Source organism: Somniosus microcephalus, chromosome 14 (genome assembly GCF_052327205.1).
Source record: "Somniosus microcephalus isolate GS21.2 chromosome 14, FLI_Smic_1.0, whole genome shotgun sequence".
Lineage (NCBI taxonomy): Eukaryota > Metazoa > Chordata > Chondrichthyes > Squaliformes > Somniosidae > Somniosus > Somniosus microcephalus.
Window position 1 is genome coordinate 95,779,037 of NC_141000.1, and position 21,103 is coordinate 95,800,139.

Consider the following 21,103-nt stretch of genomic DNA (forward strand, 5'->3'; position numbering starts at 1 on the left):
AGAAACTAGGAAAGCTTTTGCTCAATAGGAAGGACTGGATAAAATAAATATTCTGATTGCTAGGATGGTCCTTACAAAATGGCTTCTACTATACGCAGCACCTTTTCTCCCTTCCCTACAACTAGAGGATAAACACTGATTAAATAAGACTTGACACTATCAAATAATGCAACACATAAAAGACCCATATATCAATCTTCTTGCATCACCTTTTTACTTTTCTTGATCTTGGCAGGCTGTGCAGTCTCATCTCCTTCCTTTCTTTTCCTCTTGATGTTATGCTCAGGTGGATCTTTACTCATCTCTTCTTTAGGTGTGTCTAAAAATAATAAAGGCAGATACTTTGAAACTCATATTTTCCAATAAATAGTGCTGGAGTTAGAGTATCTTCCTGAATAATGGAGATACATTGATGGGTGTTACAATAAAAGGTTTTTCCCCAGTACTCCATGTATTTCATCAAAAAGAGTCTCATGCCTCCGGATGGAATAAATGAGTAGCACAGGGCACAGGCTTGACTCCTCTACTACTCCCTGGTCAGCCAGAAGAAAAGCCACTTGTAATGCACAGAGCCTGAAATTAAGGTAACACAAATGGATGCTGACACTTGTCAACAGTTAAAAAAACTCTCCGTTGCTAACAACAACGCTTTCAAACTCCCAACTGCCTGGCCTATGGCCCTTCATTCACCACAATATTTCTGCTGCCATCGATCTGCTCAATCACTCCCTCAGCTCCGCCTTTGATACCCTTGTCCCTATTAAAAACTTTACTCTCCCCCACCCTGGTCGTTCCGCTCTGTATGGTCCCTATCTTCATTCTCTCAAGTCCAAGGAGCACAGACTTGAACATATCTGCCGCACAATTCATTTAGCTATCCATCACATCAGCTGTCCCCCTCCCTTTCTAAATCACTGTCATAAGCCCCCCTCCTCTGTCATGGCAAACTACTGCCCATCCCCAACCTCCCTCTCCTATCCAAAGTCCTTGAACATGTTGTCGCCTTCCAAATCTGTGTCCTTCTTTCCTGCAACACCATGTTTGAACCTCTCCAACCAGGTTTCCGTCCCTGCAACAGCACTGAAATGGTCCGAATCAAAGTCACAAATGACACCCTCTGTGACTGTGACCATAGTGCACTACCGCTTTTCGGTCTTTCTTGACTTGTCTGCAGCGTTTGACATGGTCGACCACACCTTCTTCCTCCGATGTCCAGCTGTGTGATATTGCCTTCGCTTGGTTCCACTCTTACCTATCCAATCATTGCCAGAGCATGCCCTGCAATGGCTTCGCTTCCCACTCCCTTAGCGTTACCCCTGAAGTCCCACAAGAATCTATTCTTGGGCCCCTCATCTGCATGATGCCCCTCGGCGACATCATCCTAAGACATGGCGTCAGGCTCCACATGTACGCTGACGACATGTCCACCACCTCTCATAACCCCTCCACTACCTTTGTGCGGTCAGCCTGCTTGTCCGACATGCATTCCTGAATGAGTCGTAATTTCCGCCAGAAAAACATTGGAAAGACCGAAGCCACAGTCTTAGCTTCTCCACCACACACTCCGTTCAGTCATCACTGATTCCATCCCCCTCCCCAGCCACTGTCTCAGGTTGATGCTGACAGTTCTCAACCTCAACATCCTATTTGACCCCAAGTTGAACTTCTGATCTCATATCCTCTCCATCACAAAGATCAATTTTTGTCCAATTATGCTTCTTTGAAGTGCCTTGGAATGTTTTTCTATGCTGAAGGCATTATATAAATGTAATTATTGCAAAATAATAATGACCCACTAATATAAGAGGAACTCAAAATTTACCTCGCATAAACAAATGTGTTTTCTACTGACAATTTATTAAAAAATAAATCTTCACATTTAAAATCCACTCCCACTAACACTGGTCTATTCTTAAATATGCAATTCTTTGTCTAACTGGTGTTAACTTTGAACCAAAAGCAAGGACAAGGCAGTTGTGTCTATTATTCCGCCCTCTTAGTAAGAACATTCTGCTGCGTTGAGGTGCTTCTCCTGTGGTCTTGGCGAAGAATGAACTAAACTCATCACAGCTATGAAGAGGAATTAAATAGCTCGGTGGCTATTACATCTAGTTGTAGCGCTATTGTTCTTACTGTCTAAAACACTTTTATATCCTAATTAAAATCATTGGAATGCCTGTATTAAGCAAAGTAAGACACTTCCCCTGGGGAAAATATCAGAGGACAAGCCAACCAGTCTGCTCAAATGTGTCTCCTGGCATGGCATCTAGAAAAGGGTAATACCTCCAATTACTATTCCCTTGAACTCCCTTTCTGTTATTCGTTGATAGTTTAAGTCAGACTCTCTCATAATACTGACTGGGAAAAATTCTTTGGGCATAGCATATATACATGAAGTCACAATGATTGCACTATTTACAGTATTTTCAAACATGATAGGCTTTAAATAAAGAATATATTGCTGTTGTATTTATTCCAAAAATATATCACAAATAAAACTTTAGCTCATTAATAGTCAGAGCCTAGTCAGAGCCAAGTATAATACACTCAATTAATAAAACTCAAACTGACTTTGTTTGATTTTATTTCACAATTACCCTCACTTTCCTATATTTTCCCATGGGAGCTATTTGTTACCATTCCATTTCCTTCAGCTTAGAGAGTGGAATGATCTGACCTACTGCTCTCTTGACAGTCTAACAGGATGTGTACTTGTAGTGGGACAAGGTAACTAAGCTAGTTTATTTCCCCTTTCCCTACAAATAGACTATCCTGTTCATAAGCCACTCCATCTGTGACTCCTTTAACTTAGATTGGCAGTAGTCTGGAGATGTATTGAAAGATCGCAAAGCATATACAGTACGTGTTTGGAAGGGTGAAGTTTAACATCTGTTCCTTGCTGTAAGAAAAAATTATTATGAATGTGACTGGAGGAGCCTTGATATTGGGATTTATTTCACTGTATGTCACAGAGGAATAGCACAACCTACTTCACAATATTTTTATAAATATCTTTGCAACAAAAACATTTTTAAAAGTAGAACCCACATGAAAACTAACAAATTACTGTATACTTAAGCCAGTGTGTAAATGTCTACTCTTTCCAATGCAGTTTCAGTTAACAATTAAATGCAGAAATTATTTTTTGGGAAGTCAATTCTGAGGAGCTTAAATACTCCTCAGAAGTGACTTCACAAAAAATTAATTCATGTATGTCACAATTTAACCTAAAATTACAATGTGAAATGGAATTTTACAAAATTTATGAACAGGATATAGGAACATAGGAACAGGTCATTTAGCCCCTCCAGCCTGTTCCGCCATTCAATGAGATCATGGCTGATCTGTGACTGAACTCCAATGACCCTCCTTTGCCCCATATCCCTTAATACCCAAGGGACATCCAAAATATTTATAAAGAAATGTTAAATGATATAAAATCACTATCAATATCGGATATAATATGTTAGTCTGATAACTACCCACCTGTATCAATTAAAAGTACAAACAGTTGACGTTAATGTAAAAATACAAAAATATTAATGGTTACCAAACTGAAATGATTAGGTACTGTCATTAAGTCATAAACTTTCTACAGCTAGCTAAATCTGTTAAATAGAAGCTTCGGAGTTGACCATATCAAAATAAGTTTATATTTACCTGTGTAGTTTTTATACTTTGTGCTATAAAATATGTTGTGAAAATGAATAATTGAGAAGTAATTAGTACCAGTAATTATAACTCTCAAAGTGACTGTAAAGTGCTTATTCAACTTGGCACAAAACTACCAGGACTACAACTCACCCACAACTGTCACTATCTAGCTTCTTGCAATCTAATATGTGTAGTCATTAACGTTTGCTTTCCTTCAACTTTGAAGGTCTTGCAAATGTTCTCTGGCACCTGCTGATGTTATTTCTTGGTTTACTTCACTATCCTTTACACCTGTTTTCTATTCAAAGGCCCTCAACAGAACATCTGGTACAGCTGATCCTACTGATGCCTGTGCAGTTTCTTGTCAAGGAATTGGGAGTTCCAACATGTGAGGCAAGATGCATTTTGTTAGTCTTTCCTCACCCGGAGATGCAATGCTATTGTAAGGTGACCCTTTGGTTGAGCTGAAACGGACATATTTCACCTGTGATTGGAGTATTCAAGTACTCTGTATCAGAATGCGTGGGATGAAACCTGCAATCACAGGGATGCTAGGGAAAAGTGCTTTGATCACCAGGTGGCATTTTGGTAGAAATGCTCCCAGTCAATATTTCCTTATTATCTTTGGTCATATGCTGGTGACATCTGGCGTTTGGACTAATGAAAACAATTAGGAGTTTAAAGTTATTACAGCATTTTCCCCACAATGGTTGCGATGAAAACAGGTCATTAGCTAAGTAACAATTTCAATTTCTCACATTATTCAACTCTATTCATTTTCCATAGTACATAATGTGTCAGAAGATACTATAGACTACATACTGTATTATATTGCATTACTCGATCAAACGTTCAATAGTTTATGTGCAAAGAGCATCAATGTTATATCGTGCTAACTATAAGTTTGAATGATATAATTTGTATACAACAAATTATATTTTTATGAGGGGAAATAGCACTTTGCAGAGGGTACCTATATATGCTATATAAATTGAAGACTGAACAAAGGGTCAAAGTACTGCCAATTTATGAACCCTATGAGGCCACGTAAAAAAGGAAACAGCAAACAGAATTTATGATCCTTTCCGGGAATCCAAGTAGATGCTCTCAGGATCTAGATGATATTATTAAAAGCAACAACAGAGCATTTTGCAGGCCATAAACACGATTCACAAGCCTGCTGGGCAAAATATTATTCCAAGTTAGCTTTCCTTTTCCCTTCACAATTACTTTCTGTATTGAGCTCAGACCATTACCCAGTACGTCTAAGGGTAAAAGTTGAATTGATTAATAATGAATCATTGGGAGAGGGGGGCGGAGGAAAAAAACATGACACTAACTGGAAGGTGGAGGTCATGTCAGCTAATCTTTCTCCAAACTCCAAAAGTTCATTTTCTTAGTGTTTATTGTAATCTATTGGTACAGCCAACCTTGCTGAGCTACACAGATATCAAGAAAAAGGTAAATGTAAAACTACAAGTCAAGGTGGCAAATTTAACATCTGAAAGGTACAAATCAGCTGCGATTAAAATTGTTTCAGAGGAATTACTCTGCAATCCTCCGAGATCTCTGTGCTCCTCAATTCTGGCCTTTTACACGTCCCCGGTTTTCATCGCTCCACCACTGGCAGCCGTGCCTTCAGCTGCCTTGGCCCTAAGCTCTGGAATTCCCTCCTTGTACCTCTCTCCTCCTTTAAGATGCTCCTTAAAACCTACCTCTCACCTGTCCTAATATCGCCTTATGTGGCTTGAGGTCAAATATTGTTTGATAACGCTCCTGTGAAGTACCTTGGTACATTTTACTATGTTAATGGCGCTATATGAATGCAAGTTGTTGTTGTTGTTGTAGAAGTCGCAGCCAAAGTTAACATTTGGAAAAGTGTTTGACAAGCTTAATGACAACATTTCTATGGTTTTACAAAGATCTGATGGACTGGAATAAAGGCTACAAATTCCTCAAAATAAGATCTGAAAGCTGTAAAGGAGAGGAAAAGGAATAGTTAACAACTAAATAAAACTGACGCCCAAAAACTATTCCCATAAGAATTACGTGCAGAGTCTGGCAGTCTGCCAGTGTTAAATGAGGGTCTTCTTCCCTTGAGAAGGATGGCCATCCTTTATCACTTGTAAGAGCAAGGGGATGAACAACCTTTTGTAGCCAAAACCTAAACCCATCCAAATGTTTGTGGGGGTGAAGGGTGTGAGTACAGTATGCAGACGTAAAGCACAGAATGTTATTATGCACAGATGGTATTCTGTTGTTTATGCATGATCTGACCACATCTGTTCCTCATGGTTCAGGTATTGCCAAGTCTTAGAAATCTACCCAGTTATAAAATCATTCAGGCCAAGTTAGAAGTGATATATATTTTCTTGTCGCTGCTATCTCTCCCCCTTAACCCCACCATAAAAATTAGGCTTTTCGAACAGCCTAAATGGAATGCGAGTCTCTGGTTAGAATTATCCTCTTCGGGGGAGAATTCTATTGGAGCGGACTTCCAGCTGCCCCTCCGAATCTGCCACCCTCCACTCATTTTGCTGGGTTGGGAATCATTTGTGATGTATGACAGGAACCTGGGGATGCCACTGTTGCACCAGAAGAGCCAATGATGGACATGAAAGCAGCAGAAGCACTCCATAAATTGGACATGACGTTCCACTGAACGCTTAAGCTAAAATCAGGGACTTCAACAGGTAAGTGTTGGGGATGGAATGGAGGGAGATGAAGCCACTACAAGGCCCTCTCCATCCATAGGGGCACTCATTATTGCTGTTCCCCAGGGCCCACTGCCACCTTCCCCATGGTGTCCATAGGAAGCAGAGGTAACACAAGCGGAGGCCATCAGTGGTCCCAGCGGAGATAGGGGAGGGAGATACAGGTTGAGTGATGAGGCGGCAGTAGGCCTCACTGCCCACATATTCCTTCATGCTCCACGACTATCCCGCCTGGCTTCTTTCTGGACCAATTTGTGGAACTCAACATTTTATGCCTTTCTATGTCTTTAGTAGGACAGTCTGATTCTGGAAGGAGGGGAATACCAGGTGATTTGATACAAATTAGGCTTTATTATTAGTACTTTGCAGGCCAGGACTATCGTTCAGTAACTTTATCCCCAACCTACTACTTGTAGTACAATTCTAACTATAGCTTGAACAATTTCAACTTGTTTCATACAGCTTGATTCTATTCTCTATCTTAACAGAGAATAGAAGTCTTCCTCTATTTTATTGGTGTGTCAGATTGTAGGATGCGAGTAGGGATCTTGCTGCCCTATCCAGAATCTGGAATTGTGCACCATTACAGGAGATTTGCTTATATTTTTTATCCTTTGTGGGAAATGACAAGTATAAATTTAATGGCCCAGAAATTCGGGTCCCAACGCTTGAGTACGCACGGGGTACTCACGCGTAGGCCCAACGAAAGTGCCGGTTTCGTGCATGTACTGCGCATGCTCAGGAAACCGGCACTTCTGTTCCCCTGAAAGAAGGGGTTCAGAGGTGGAACGTGTGCGCCGGAGAGGCAGCGCGTGCGCATCGAACTTACGTTTTTTTTGCAGGGTTCTCTGGGAGGGTAAGTCTCCAGCAGTTACACTTTTAAAAAGCAGGCGCAAGGCCTGCTTTTAACAAGGTAAGTGGTGAATTAATAAAAATTAAAACATTTTTTCCACAGGTTTATTATTTTTAAATACGTTAAAGAAAGGTAAGTTTATTTTTAGCCCTGTTAGAAAATGTAATTAATTTTTTCAAAAATTTAAATTATTGTTTAAAATAGTTATTTCATGTAATTTATAGTTATTTTAAAAATGTGATTAAAAAAAAAATTATTTGAAGTTTTAGTGATGTTTTGGGGCTTATATTATTTATAGGTTTGACAGCTCTTCCTGTCCAACTTATGAATGAAGCATTCCCTGCTACCATTGGCTCTCCATGGCCCACGTGATCCCAGGGGACACATCGAACTAACTGCGCCCCTGGGATACGCAAGCACTGCGCGCCGGCAGTTGGAGGAGGCCCAGGATCGGAATCCCACGCGGGCCCACAGCTCAACGGCCAGCGCGCTAGGTAAGTGCAGGTCGGGGGCTTGCACCCGCGGGAAGCCTCCGACCCGAATTTCTGGGCCAATGTCTTATCTTATTAAAGATGATTGGCATTTTCCTTCCTTTGGAGGACCTGGTTGAGACATGCTTTGGCTCCAGGCTTGCTTTTAGGCACAGGAAGCTGAAATTGGCCTTAGTAACTGTGGCCTGCCTCCAACCTTTGTACATTCAGGCTTCAAAGCTTGGCCTAACAAGTGTCACAACAAATCACACATTATATCTAGGATGCACATTCTTGGTCCTCGATGCCTGTAGTGATTTCCAGCAGTCTTCCGTTCAAGTATAGGGTAATGACCTGTGTCTAGCTTTCTCAATGCTTCTGGCAATACTGGCAAAATGATGCATGCTACTCTTACAATGTTCAATTTGGACTTACTCAATTTGAAATTATTAACAGACTGTTTTATATGCCAAGAGGACTCTGGGATAGCTATTCACCCAGATGTTTGTATTGGAACTGTGATGGTAGTGATCCTTTTCATTAAAATTATGCTATTAGCGTTCCTAGAGGCATATTAAAATTATTTATAACAGTGTCTAATTTATCACAGCTCAATGGGAGGAAATGCCACATGGAACAAAAAATGCTGACATAATTTAAAGGATTAAAACTGTTATATTCAATAGCTAAAACTGATCTGTCTAAGTACTGTAAACTATTGGTAAATTTGATTTAGGACAATACTTCAGTACACATGTCTAGTTTGAACTGTATCCACTGTTATAATTAGAACATCAAAGCCAGGGTTACTGTTGCATTTTGGGATTTTTGCCCCTTTTTTTCACAAAAAGAATTTGAAAATGAGTCACAATTAAGTGGTGTGTTTTAAATTAAACTGGGCTCGTGCTTCTTACAAGCATATACTGCAGCCGCTAAGATAAAGAGGAACTTTAACAGCCAGGAATTGACAGTGTTCCACAAGGACCTGGAACAATAATTTGCTATTTTGTTTCAGATTTCGAGCAAACATCCAATACTATTATTGTTGGAATGATCCGATTCATTTGAGCACAAGCATGGGGTGTCTGCCAAGAATACATTCTTCAGCAAGAGGTAGCCAGTTTAACTGGCAGCCTTAATGTAGTGTTGTGCAATATGTTTGCCACATGTGGCTAAATGGGAATCCAGGTGTGACTAATTACATGTCTGATTAGCAAATAATGCTAATGTCGTTGGGCATAGGTTATCAAGACTCGTTTTCATTTGCGTATGCACGTGTACTTTAATCTTTGTGTGTGTTTGTTGGTAAAGTGGTAAGACGAAAAGTAGAGTGTGCAACTTGATTGTTGGGAGTGCTTTATGTCCTTGGCTACTGAATGCTGGTGGTAAATGTCTGTTATGTAAATATACACGCAAATTGCTTTACCTGTGTTGTGTAAGGCACTTTCTACTAAAATTAGTGCATGTAGCTGGAATGGAGCTGCTGTAGTCAGGAGGAAGATAACAAAAACTCACATTTTGAGAAGTCACTTTGGTGCGAGATCTGGTAAGGGAGACAAGGGGCTCGATTTTTATAGAGGAGGTGGGTTGGAGTCGGGTTGCGTGAGGGGCGGGTTCCGGAGCCGCTTCCGGCGGGATCAGCTGCTGATGTCCGATTTTGATTTAATGAGCTTGTTGATTTCAATGGGGCGCGCTGGCTGGTCCAATGAGAGCGATCGGGTCGGCTGACCGCCTCTGATGACGTCATCATCACAGCTGCTTTTAAAGCTGCCATTCAGCCTAAGCCTTTCTCTTCTGGTTTCTGATACTCATTGAGATTGTTCCAGAGGCAAGGCAGCTCCTTGATTTAATGACGACTCCCTCCATGCTCTTGTGGATGCTGTCAGAGGGCGCAGGGAGATTCTCTTCCTTCCTGATGGCCAGAGGAAGCCTCCTCAGCAGACCAAGGCAGCCTGGCTGCGCATTGCTCAGGAGGTCAGTGCAAGGTCCATATGTTCACGCTCATGGATCCAGTGCCGAAAAAGGTTTAATGATCTTGTGCGAACATCAAAAGTGAGTATCCCAGCACACTTGCCTTCAATCTGCTTCCCTTCTCTTCTCATCACCTGCACTCTGCGTTGTAAGCCTGCTCCTCCACATACCACCTTACCCTTACTTCCCTTGCACCCTTTCCTATCTATCTCTGTCTCCGCACTGAATCTCTTCAGCATCCTGCCTATGGACCCCTTAGACTCGCTCTCACTGTCATGCAGTGGCAACAACTAACGCCGCACAGGGAGCTAGTTTCCTCTTGGCACCTTACCCCATCTTTGTCTCCCTCAAAGCGTCTATGGTAAGGATTATTCACACTCACTCCATCACTGTGGCTGAAACACCGCTCGTGTCCCTCCTTGCAGGAAAAGATAGCCCACAATAAGAGGGAGAGAGCACTGACTGGAGGGGGAACACCTACCCTAGCTACATTGACCAATGCTGAGGAGGCTGCATACGAGATTGTTGGAGGTGGCGAGGACCTGGAAGTGGGCGATGGAGAGACGGGCACACTAGAGGAAGCTGGTGACATAATAGAGTTTCATCCCTCTCAGACTGCAATGGCATATGATGTTCATAGAGATTCGCATTGCATCATCTGCTCAAAAGGATGTGTCTGCTACATCAATATCAATGTCTAAATCATGCCTTTATTCTCCCACAGGACCATCGAGCGCCCCCCTCCCCACGATCCAGGACGAAGAGCCGGACATCTCCTCAGAGGAACCTGAAGCCTCTGAGCGACCAGCGTCACCAGAACTTGGCGCACCCAGCACCAGCGCAGCAATGCACACCTCGGTGGGGCTCTTGCGAGTTAGAGTAATGTTGCCACCTGGTCTATCACAGCGCACAAATGAGCATCAACATTTAGTGGAGACAGCGATAGCTGTGAAGATTCCTCGGCGGAGGTCGCAGCAATCTCCAAGCTCTGCTGAGCTGCATGCAAACGCTGTGCCTCTGGAGCCATCCAGAAAAAGAGCGTCTCGGGAAATACAGGAACAAGTGCAGGAGTCTGGAAGGGTTTGCCTCCAGGGTTAGTGCGAATGTGGACAGAATGGAGGAGTCCATCTCTAACATCAGCACTGCCGTGGTGGAGGCAATGGCGCATGAACGCACCACCATGGATAGGATGGCAACCTCTGTTGTAAGGATGGCTACCGCCATGGAGGAAATAAGTCGCCAGAGTCAGGAAAACATGGTGGCCTAGAAATTCAGTATAGCCACTTTTGGGGCGGTAAAGTCGGGCGTTCGCTAAAGTTAGCGCCCGCCGGAAAGTGCAGGTCACTTCGCCGAAATTCAGTAGATTTGGCCAAGAGTTTGGGCGAGCGCTGAAACTGGCGTTGCACTCCTATCTTTAGGCGCTAAGCCGGCGGTGCGGACTGATAACGCCGAGGCCGGGCGCAGCGCAGGTGCGGTCATGTTTTGATTGACAGCAGACACCCTGACGCTGGCCAGCTCTTAAAGGGGGAAGGGTCGACTTGGTCTGCAGCCACGCCCTGGATAGTGGAGCCCTGCAGCTAGGCCTCAACACTGCTGGTGGACCCAAATAGCGCCTGAAGCCATGCAGAAGGCCCGTGAACGAGCGCAGCGCTTCTCCCAGCATGCTTTGAGGGTGCTGGTTAGGGGGTTGGAAAGGTACAAAGAGATCTTGTGCCCGGACAGTGGCAAGAAGGCTCCCAGGAGGCAGTACAGGAGAGCCTGGAGGAAAATCGCCCACAGGGTGTCAGTCAACAGCGATGTCCCCAGGACTGGTGACCAATGCCGCAAGAAGTACAACGACCTCACTCGGATGGTCAAGGTGAGTACCCTTTCCAGTGTCCTCCTCATCCTTGCATGTGCACCTCACATTATGGGCAAAGGGACCTCAAAGGCCTAATGGCCAGCCCTCCTCCCGCAGCTATGGCACTGGCATGATCCTCAATAGCACTTTCTGCACTTAACACACTGGCCAAGCTATTCGACCATGGGAGGCAGTGCACACAACAACAGGGCACCACACTTAACCAAGCTATTCCACCATGGGAGGCAGTGCACACAACAACAGGCCACCACAATGTACTTAGAGGCCGTCCTTTCTCTTGCAGGCCAAGATGGCCCGGAATTTGAAGAGCCAGAATGTCACCGGGGGAGGCCGTGCCCAGTTCCAGGAGCTCAGTGAGCTGGAGGAGAGCGTGGCTCGACTCATGCGTGGCCGGGTGGTTGGCCCTGTTGCCATTGGAGATGCCGACCCTGTGCTGCGACCCAATGGTAAGGACATGACCGTTTGGACCTCTCTCGTTCCCCTAGCGCATCAGATCTACATCCTTTGCCACTGTCCGACCAATGCGCTGAATGCCACCACTCATGCCTCCCTCGCTGACGCCCTGTCCTCACTCTAAAGCTACTCTTGTGCCTTCCTGCTTTCAGCTGGTGAGGAGGAGGTCCTTGAAGCTGAGAGTGCCAGTCCCTCGGAAGAGGAGGACGACGAGGACCAACAGGAAGGCGGCACATCGGGGGAAGCCTCATCCGCGCCAGGGGATGGCAATGGAGGGGAGACGTCTTGCCTGGAGGAGAGCCAGGGGGAAGTGCTGCAGGGGGGTGTAGCTCCTGGGCCCAGTGGCGTCCAGGCACGTGGGAAGGGTCGGGCAGAACGGCGGCCTTCTCCCCAGAGGGGGCAGGTGTTGCAGGGGAGGCCAGTTGCTGGGCCCAGTGGCGTCCAGGCACGTGGGAAGGGTCGGGCAGAACTTGCGGCCTTCTCCCCAGAGGGAGAGTCCGGCCTCCAGTCCGGAGACGGTCCTCGCCCAGGAGGTGCGCCTCCTAGATGAAATGTCCGCGGATTCTGAGCGCCGCCACAAGGAGTTCATGGGGGTTGTGGGACAGTTGCCTCAGGCCATTGAGTCCCTGGCTCATAGTGTGGCCGCTTTCGGGGACTCACAGGCCAGGGGTGTCGACCAACTCGCGGCAGCACAGGCCAGGGGTGTCGAACAACTCGCGGCAGCACAGCCCAGGGGTGTCGACCAACTCGCGGCAGCACAGGACAGGGGTGTCCATCAACTCGCGGCAGCGCAGGACGCGAGTCGCGAGTTCATGAGTGTTGCCGTGCAGACACTCACTGATCTGATGCGGGCACAGACCACGGCAGTTCGGGCACTCACTTCTGCCACACTCGCTGTGTCGCGGAAGCATCGCCAGGGCACCCGCCGCCCTGCTGCAGCATAGCGGTCTGGCCGCCACCAGATTGCTGCGCTTGCTGCACTGCCAGCCCGGCCGAGTGCCAGTGTCACTGGCGACCAGCGAGCGCCTGGCATCAGCCAGCTTGCCCCCATTGCTGCAGCCGCCACTGCAACTCCCCCAGCCAAGGTGCGACAAGCTGCTGCAGACACTGATGCTGCCCAGCCACAGCTGCAGCAGTCAGCCCCTCCAGGGCCGGACCTCGTCTAGGCCGACCCCCAAGGGCATCTGCCGTCATGCATTCTGCCCCTCAGGAGCCTTCCCCCAGCCTTGCAACACCCACAGGGCCCAGGTTGAGGCGGAGCAACAGGTCGGGCAGGGGCCGCACAAGGCTGCACAAGGACTCGCCCTCTCGGCACACCCAGTAGTGTTGGCAACGTTTTTTTTTATATGGGGGTGTTTGTGTTGTGGGGGGGGCTTCTTTTGGTAAGGCCGAGGATGAAGGCCAATTGGATGGGCAAGTTTTGTTATTCCTCCCCAGGTTGTGGGAGTGAGATATTTTTGTGACTGTTTTTTGGGGGTCTTGTCTGTTTTTCTGTTTCATGTGGGAAGGGCCCTGAGTTTGTTAAATAAAGCTTTTTATTTATTCAGCTTGTCCAGGTGTCATGTTTCCAGTGGTTGTTGCGTTAAGCGGCTGAGGGCTTGCGGAGCGGCTGCATTCAGGTGCGTTCATTGCCACAATCCATTCCCTGACAGGGGGCCTAGAAGTGTCGTTCAATAAGCTGCCGGCGGACGGCCCTTGGACCTTGTGGCTCCCTCCTGGGCTGGTACTCCTCCTCCTCCTCCTCCTCCTCATGGTCCTCCTGCGCGTCCTCCTGAGGTGGTGGTGCTACGTCAGGTGGCAGTGCGTGAGTCCTGCGGATAGCCAGGTTGTGCAGCATGCAGCAAATGACGACGAACTGGGAGACTCTATCCGGCGAATACTGGAGAGATCCGCCGGAGCGATCCAGGCAGCGGAACAGTTGCTTGAGGACGCCAATCGTTTGCTCTATGATGTTCCTTGTGGCTTGATGGCTTTCGTTGTATGCCTCCTCCGCAGGGGTCCTGGGCGTGCGGAGCGGGGTCATGAGCCATGTACACAAAGGGTAGCCCTTGTCCCCAATAAGCCATCCCCTTGGTGGAGGCTGTGCCTCGAACATGTCAGCCACAGTAGTCTGGCGCAGGATAAATGCATCGTGGCTGCTTCCTGGAAAGTGGGCATTGACAGCTAGGATGCGCTGCCTGTGGTCACACACCAGCTGTACATTGAGGGAATGGTAGCCCTTCCGGTTGCGGTAATCCTCGGCATTGTCGATAGGTGCCCGCATAGCCACATGCGTGCAGTCAATGGCGCCCTGCACCATGGGGAAGTCCGCGATCCTGCCAAATCCGACTGCACGCTGCTCCTGCCTCTCTAGGGTCATGGGGAAGGAGATGAATTGGTGTCTCCTCGCGAAAAGGGCATCGGTGACCTGCCGGATGCAGCGATGCGCGGCGAACTGGGAGATGTTCGCTATGTCCCCAGCAGCGGCTTGGAAGGAGCCGCTTGCATAAGAGTTCAGAGCCACCGTGACCTTCACTTCCACCGACAGAGACGTCCTGCACATCAGCTGTGGACGCAGATCTCTGTGAAGCAGCTGGCAGATCTCTGCAACCACCTCCCTTCTGAAGCGCAGCCTCTTAACACAATGCACGGCAGTCATGGTGAGATAGGGAATACCGGCAGCAGGTGTCCTGAGTGGGTAAGGCCTACGTTGCCGACGCCTGATGGCCCCTCTGCGTCTAGGCATGGCTGGCCCTCTCACACAGCGTCTGCGAGCCCTTCGCACATAATGCTGGAACTGAGGGTTGGAACCCCATACAGCCCCCATAATAAACTTGCAAACAGTGAAATCACAATGATTCAAATTTCCAAGCTCTGGCCAGAAGCCAAAAATACCTCTCCTATGTTGTCCCAAATCAGTAAGCTCTGGTCCTTGGTCTCTGTCCAGAAATCCAAAGCACTAAAGTCATTGCAGCAAAATGGCTGGGCTTTATAGGTCAGTGTAAGTGCCCTTTAATTAGCGCTCCCCGAGGCCCACAGGGCCGCTGTTGCGTTCCACTTCACAGTTCTTAACAGCGCCACGCCCACATTGGGCGGGCGCCACTGAATTTCCGGTTTGGGGCGCACAAACAGCGTTGCACGACGAAATGACGTCATAAGCTGCGCGCGCAGCTGAGCGGGCGCAAACACTTTGCGCCGGCGCTAAATGTCAACTGAAGTTGGGCGTAGGCGCAGATCACTCTGCGCCCGGGCGCTAAATGCCTAGCGCTGGAAATCTACCCCTCTTATGGCGTTAGCGGCTGGCGAACGCAACTGAATTTCTAGGCCGGTGACTGTTCAAAATAAAATGTCATCTCTGGAGAAGCGATGGGCAGCTATTGAGCAGAGACCAGAGCTTTATGGACGTCCTTGTGATGAGGGCTGACAGTGCAGATACGGGTCCTCATGGTCCCCCTGATGTGCAGCAAGGTGCGCTCCAGCCACTTGCCAGCACTGAGGTGCGGCTGACCCACGAGAGGGATGCTGTTGGCAGGACACAAGGAAGTGTGGGCTCCTCTCAAAGCACTCACACGACCATGCCACTGCGGAGCCCTCGGTCAGAGACCCACTTTGCAGAGTCAACTGAGATGGCCGTTTCAGCCCCTGCACAGCCGCAGGAAGAGCAGACGGTTGAAGAGCCCTCCCAGGCTCCCAAACCCAGAGGATGCCCACCAAAGGTATCTAAGCAGGCGCAGCATCCTAACCTGCAAGGTGCCTCTACATTTGCTGAAGCCACAGGGGAAGCACCACGTAGAAGCATGCGTAAGAGAAAGATTAAGCACCTATAGCCACAAGGGGACTCACTTGGGTGTTTTGTCTTTTTTTTCTGACTGTTCTTGGTTTATTATCCGTTTGTCATGCGTAAAAGAAAAATTATGGCAAACAGTTGATTGTGTGGCCTATGTGTTCTGGGAAATGGCAAAAGCGCTTTGAGGACTCAGGGCACCTTGCTTTTGTAATGTTGATGGTGAAAGTGATAGGAAATAACAGGGTATAGCAGAGATGATGCATGACGTTGGACAAATGTCGTCTGCAATTACAGAGCCATATTGTTGAAGAGTAAGCTTATGCTAATATGGCATGGCAGTGTGCAGACCCTGCTTGACGGGCAGCACTGAACTGGAAGGATGCTGCATTGGTCACGACAGGGCATGCAAGGCGCCCCTCGTCCTCCTCCTCCTCTTCCCAGGAAGACCTGCGCTGAGCCACGTGGCTGCTGCTCCTTCGATTATGAGGACCAGGATGAGAGGAAATAAATTTTACCAATCCCGTTGCTATAAATTTCATTTGAGGCAACAAGCTTGCAAGTGCACATTAGAAGTGGCCTGAAATTATTCCATTCAGGTCACACTGCAGATGGGTGTCAGCTTGAACAGTCAGAAGGTCAGTAGACGTGCAAAATCTTATCCAATGCCTACAACAGCAAAGTTGTTGCATTTGAATGTCAGCCATGTTTCAGGGGTGCTTTTAAAGTGCTCCACCAATGAATACAAATCATGTCCTCCAGCAACTCATCTCCTTGAACCTGGCCTGTTTCTGACAAGTTGGGAAACAGGAGCCAGAAGCACGAAAATGGGAAACCACTATCAAAATAGGATTAGCAAGGCAGTTCACAGACTGTTAACTGCCTTAACTACCTGTCCCACCGGTTCCAGTCAGGTCAGTTTGGGAGCGGCTAAACAGACACTCACAAAAATCGGGTGGAGGTGGGATGGAGGCGGGTTGGGCGTCTGAAGCCATTTTTTCCGATTTTTTGCTACCGACCCGCCTCCTCAGGGCTAATAAAATCGAGCCCAAGGAGTGGACATCATCCCCTGTTTAATGTTTAACAGACAGCAGACTAGCCTTAAGAGATCTGGTTAGATCTAGCGATAAGGCTCATCAGAAAAAGTTCAGTGAGTCTACTAAAAGAGCTCAGTGTGGCATATTTTTATTATTTTTCTTGCTCATTAGAAGGGAACAGAAGTTGGTTGGGTTAAAGTGAGATTTGACTATTACTCTGTACATTCACTTACTGTCCTCAAATTAATGCAGCTTTACAATTTGCATCTGGCCTCGTCTTACTAAAGTGTTATCAGTCTGTCTACTGAAAGATCGGAGAAGCGCACGTGAGGTCAGATGCCAAGGACACGATGACCAATTTGGATCACAAAAGGGGATTGTTGCATGGATTAGCCTGGATTATGCTATTGTAAGTGATGGGCCTTCCCACAAAACTAGAAGTTATAGACTTAAACAAGTTGGCTTTTAATCACTAAGATCAGAGGTAACATCTCAACACGCCGACTGGTTCACAGGAATGAGTCATACAGATCCTGGGATCTTTATGTAAGAGAAGTCAGAGGCGGAGCCAAGAGCCAAGACCTGGAACCTCCCAGGTTAGTCGGGAAAGAGGAAGTGAAACTATACACAGTGGGGGAGGGTAATATACATGAGTGCAAAATGAATACAGGATCAAGACAAACAGATTTCATTACAGTAAGATTAGTTATTGGGCAGTATGGGCACAATACTTCTTTTAAAAAATGAAGATAAGATCAGTATGAGTTAAAATACCTTTTTTGAATTGATCTAAAGGAGTTATCATACAATCATAGAACAGTTACAGCACAGAAGGAGGCCATTTGGCCCATCGAGCCTGTGCCGGCTCTCTGCAAGAACACTTCAGCTAGTCCCACTCCTCCGTCCTTTCCCCGTAGCCCTGCAAATCTTTTTCCTTCAGGTACTTATCCAATTCCCTTTTGAAAGCCATGATTGAGTCTGCCTCTACCACCCTTTCAGGCAGTGCATTCCAGGTCCTAATCACTCGCTGCGTAAAAAAGCTTTTCCTCATGTTGCCTTTGGTTCTTCTGCCAATCACCTTAAATCTGTGTCCTCTGGTTCTCGACCCTTCTGCCAATGGGAACAGTTTCTCTCTATCTACTCTGTCTAGACCCTTCATGATTTTGAACACCTCTATCAAATCTCCTCAACCTTCTCTGCTCTAAGGAGAACAACTCCAGCTTCTCCAGTTTATCCACGTAACTGAAGTCCCTCATCCCTGGAACCATTCTCGTAAATCTTTTCTGCATCCTCTCTAATGCCTTCACATCCTTCCTAAAGTGCGGTTTGGACACAATACTCCAGTTGAGGCCGAACCAGTGTTTTATAAAAGTTCATCAGAACGTCTTTGCTTTTGTACTCTATGCCTCTATTTATTAAGCCCAGGATCCCGTATGCTTTTTTAACCGCTTTCTAAACCTGCCCTGCCACTTTCAACGATTTGTGCACATATACCCCCAGGTCTCTCTGTACATGCAGCCCCCCTTTAGGATTGTACCCTTTAGTTTATATTGCCTCTCCTCGTTCTTCCTACCAAAATGTATCACTTCGCACTTTTCTGCGTTAAATTTCATCTGCCACATGCCCGCCCATTTCACCAGCCTGTCTATGTCTTCTTGAAGTCTATCGCTATCCTCCTCACTGTTCACTATACTTCCAAGTTTTGTGTCAGCTGCAAATTTTGAAATGGTGCCCTGTACACCCAAGTCCAAGTCATTAATATATATCAAGAAAAGCAGTGGTCCTCGTACCGACCGCTGGGGAACCCCACTGTATATCTTCCTCCAGTCCAAAAAACAAATATTCACCACTGCTCCCTGTTTCCTGTCACTTAGCCAATTTCGTATCCATGTTGCCACTGTCCCTTTTATTCCATGGGCTTCAACTTTGCTGCCAAGCCTATTATGTGGCACTTTTATCAAACGCCTTTTGGAAGTCCATGCACACCACGTCAACCGCATTGCCCTCATCAAACCTCTGCGTTACCTCATCAAAAAACTCGATCAAGCTAGTTAAACACGATTTGCCTTTAACAAATCCAATGTTGCAAATGTAAACTCAGATAGTGATTTAATTTCTTAGTAATCCAGACATTTATTAACAAACTCGGGTAACTCATCTTGTTCTTAAGAACATAAGAAATAAGAACAGGAGTAGACTATTTGGCTCCTCGAGCCTGCTCCGCCATTCAATAAGATCATGGCTGATCATCGACCTCAACTCCACTTTCCTGCCTGATCTCCCTATCCCTTGATTCCCCTAGAGTCCAAAAATCTATCTATCTCAGCCTTGAATATGCTCAAAGACTCAGCATTCACAGCCCTCTGGGGCAGAGAATTCCAAAGATTCACAATCCTCTGAGTGAAGAAATTCCTCGTCACCTCGGTACTAAATGGCCTACCCCTTATCCTGAGACTATGCCCCCTAGGTCTAGACACTCCAGCCAGGGGAAACAACCTCTCAGCATCTACCCTGTCAATCCCCTTCAGAATCTTGTATGTTTCAATGAGATCACCTCTCATTCTTCTAAACTCCAGAGAGTATAGGCCCATTCTACACAATCTCTCATCATAGGACAGCTCTCTCATCCCATGAATCAATCTAGTGAACCTTCGTTGCAATGCCTCCAAGGCAAGTATATCCTTCCTTAGATAAGGAGACCAAAACTGTGCACAGTACTCCAGGTGTGGTCTCACCAGGGCCCTGTACAATTGTAGCAAGACTTCCTTACTCTTATACTCCAACCCCCTTGCAAAAATAAACCCTAGATGGAACTCTCTTTGTAATTACAGCCACTGTTCAGTACAATATTTTTGAAAGCTGGATTAATAATGTCTTAAAATGTCAAAAAATTGATTTGCTAAACATCAGCATTATTTGAAATGCTCCAGTGACAGGTTTGGTCATATGGGGTTTTCACTCTTGTGGTACAACTTTGATAATGCACCTGACACCATGCTATTTCTTCTTTGCCTTGTGCATGTACCCATTGAGTAGAATAATATCTAAACATTTCTTTATACCATAAAGCAAACCCAATACACTAATAATGTCACCTCTCATACCTGAGCTGATGGTACATTTTCTCTACATCAAACAATGCTTGTCTAGCGACAGTCATAGAAGTGGACAACCAACCTATCTAGAGCTTAACTGCGTAATATGAGGTTGCTGCAGTCTTGTGCTCTCCATACAGTTACGTACCCATTTTGAAAAATTCTATCACATGGAAAATATGATTACGGTGAAAACATAGCTGAAATTATTAAAACCAATACAGCAGAAATAGAATGCTGTACTTTTCAGTCGCTCACGAGTTATGAGAGTGTTCACTCTGAAAAGATTTTTCAGTACATCACTCTAAAACATACAGTACTTGCTCTCTAAAAACACATTTTATTAGGGGAATGGAAAACTCTGTCACATAACTAATAAATATAGTGACTACTTTGCTTCTCCCAAAAAGGAAAAAAGGTTTACGTGTGAAATCTTGCCAACTTGGCTCTGCCACCACCAGGAGCCATTTGCCCTGAATATTTCAGCTCCCCTCTAGGCATATGCTGCATCAGCTGTTCTGTGCGACATCAACTGCATAGCTTGCATGCCCTGCATGATATAGGCCATCTAGCAATGCTCACAGCTATCTTTAACCATACTGAGCACTGAATAAAGGTAGTTAGGAGGGAATAATGCTGAATCATAAATTTCTGGGAAGTAGCACATCTGTCATAAATGTCTAAATTTAAAGGAAAATGCTGTGTTTTAAAAAATAGATTTACTTTTGTAATAGATACATACCTCTCCTCTGACCACTATATATTCCACATTTTTCTTAAAACCGGAAAGAGATTTGATTTACCATTAACAGAGTGTTTTCTCATGTTGTTTTTCCCCTTGCCCGCCAACCACCATTTCCACATCATCTACCTTCAAGGGCAGAACAATTGAGGTCATGGACTTTGCCACCATTTAACAGTCACTCAATGCAACGTTGTAGACCAACTTGCAGATGCAAGCTGTCATATAGTAGATATAGAGCCTCAGACTCACTGTCACTTATTGAAAAATGAGACCATAGCTAATATCAGTAACACAGTTGTTGAAATATAAACCATATTTACACTGGAAACACCATTCCAGGGCAAATTATATGAATGCTTGAAAGTCCCTAGTTTAAATGTCGCAGGAAAAGAGATTACACAGTCAATAATGGTAGTGATGCTGCAAGGTTTTCACGGAATTGAATTAGTTGCACGCGGAAAGTTTGGAGAAACAATTTTTTAAAAAA

General features: G+C 45.9%; 1 protein-coding gene across 12 annotated transcripts in view; it reads right to left on the reverse strand.

The window, feature by feature from the left end:
* Positions 1 to 21,103, reverse strand: part of cmss1 (cms1 ribosomal small subunit homolog) — a 394,620-nt gene that overhangs the window by 24,151 nt on the left and 349,366 nt on the right. For all 12 annotated transcript variants that reach the window (XM_086007001.1, XM_086007000.1, XM_086006997.1 and 9 more), the window contains one exon: positions 210 to 319. In XM_086007001.1, coding sequence (XP_085863127.1) covers positions 210 to 319 — 110 coding nt within the window. The remainder of the gene's footprint in view (positions 1 to 209; positions 320 to 21,103) is intronic.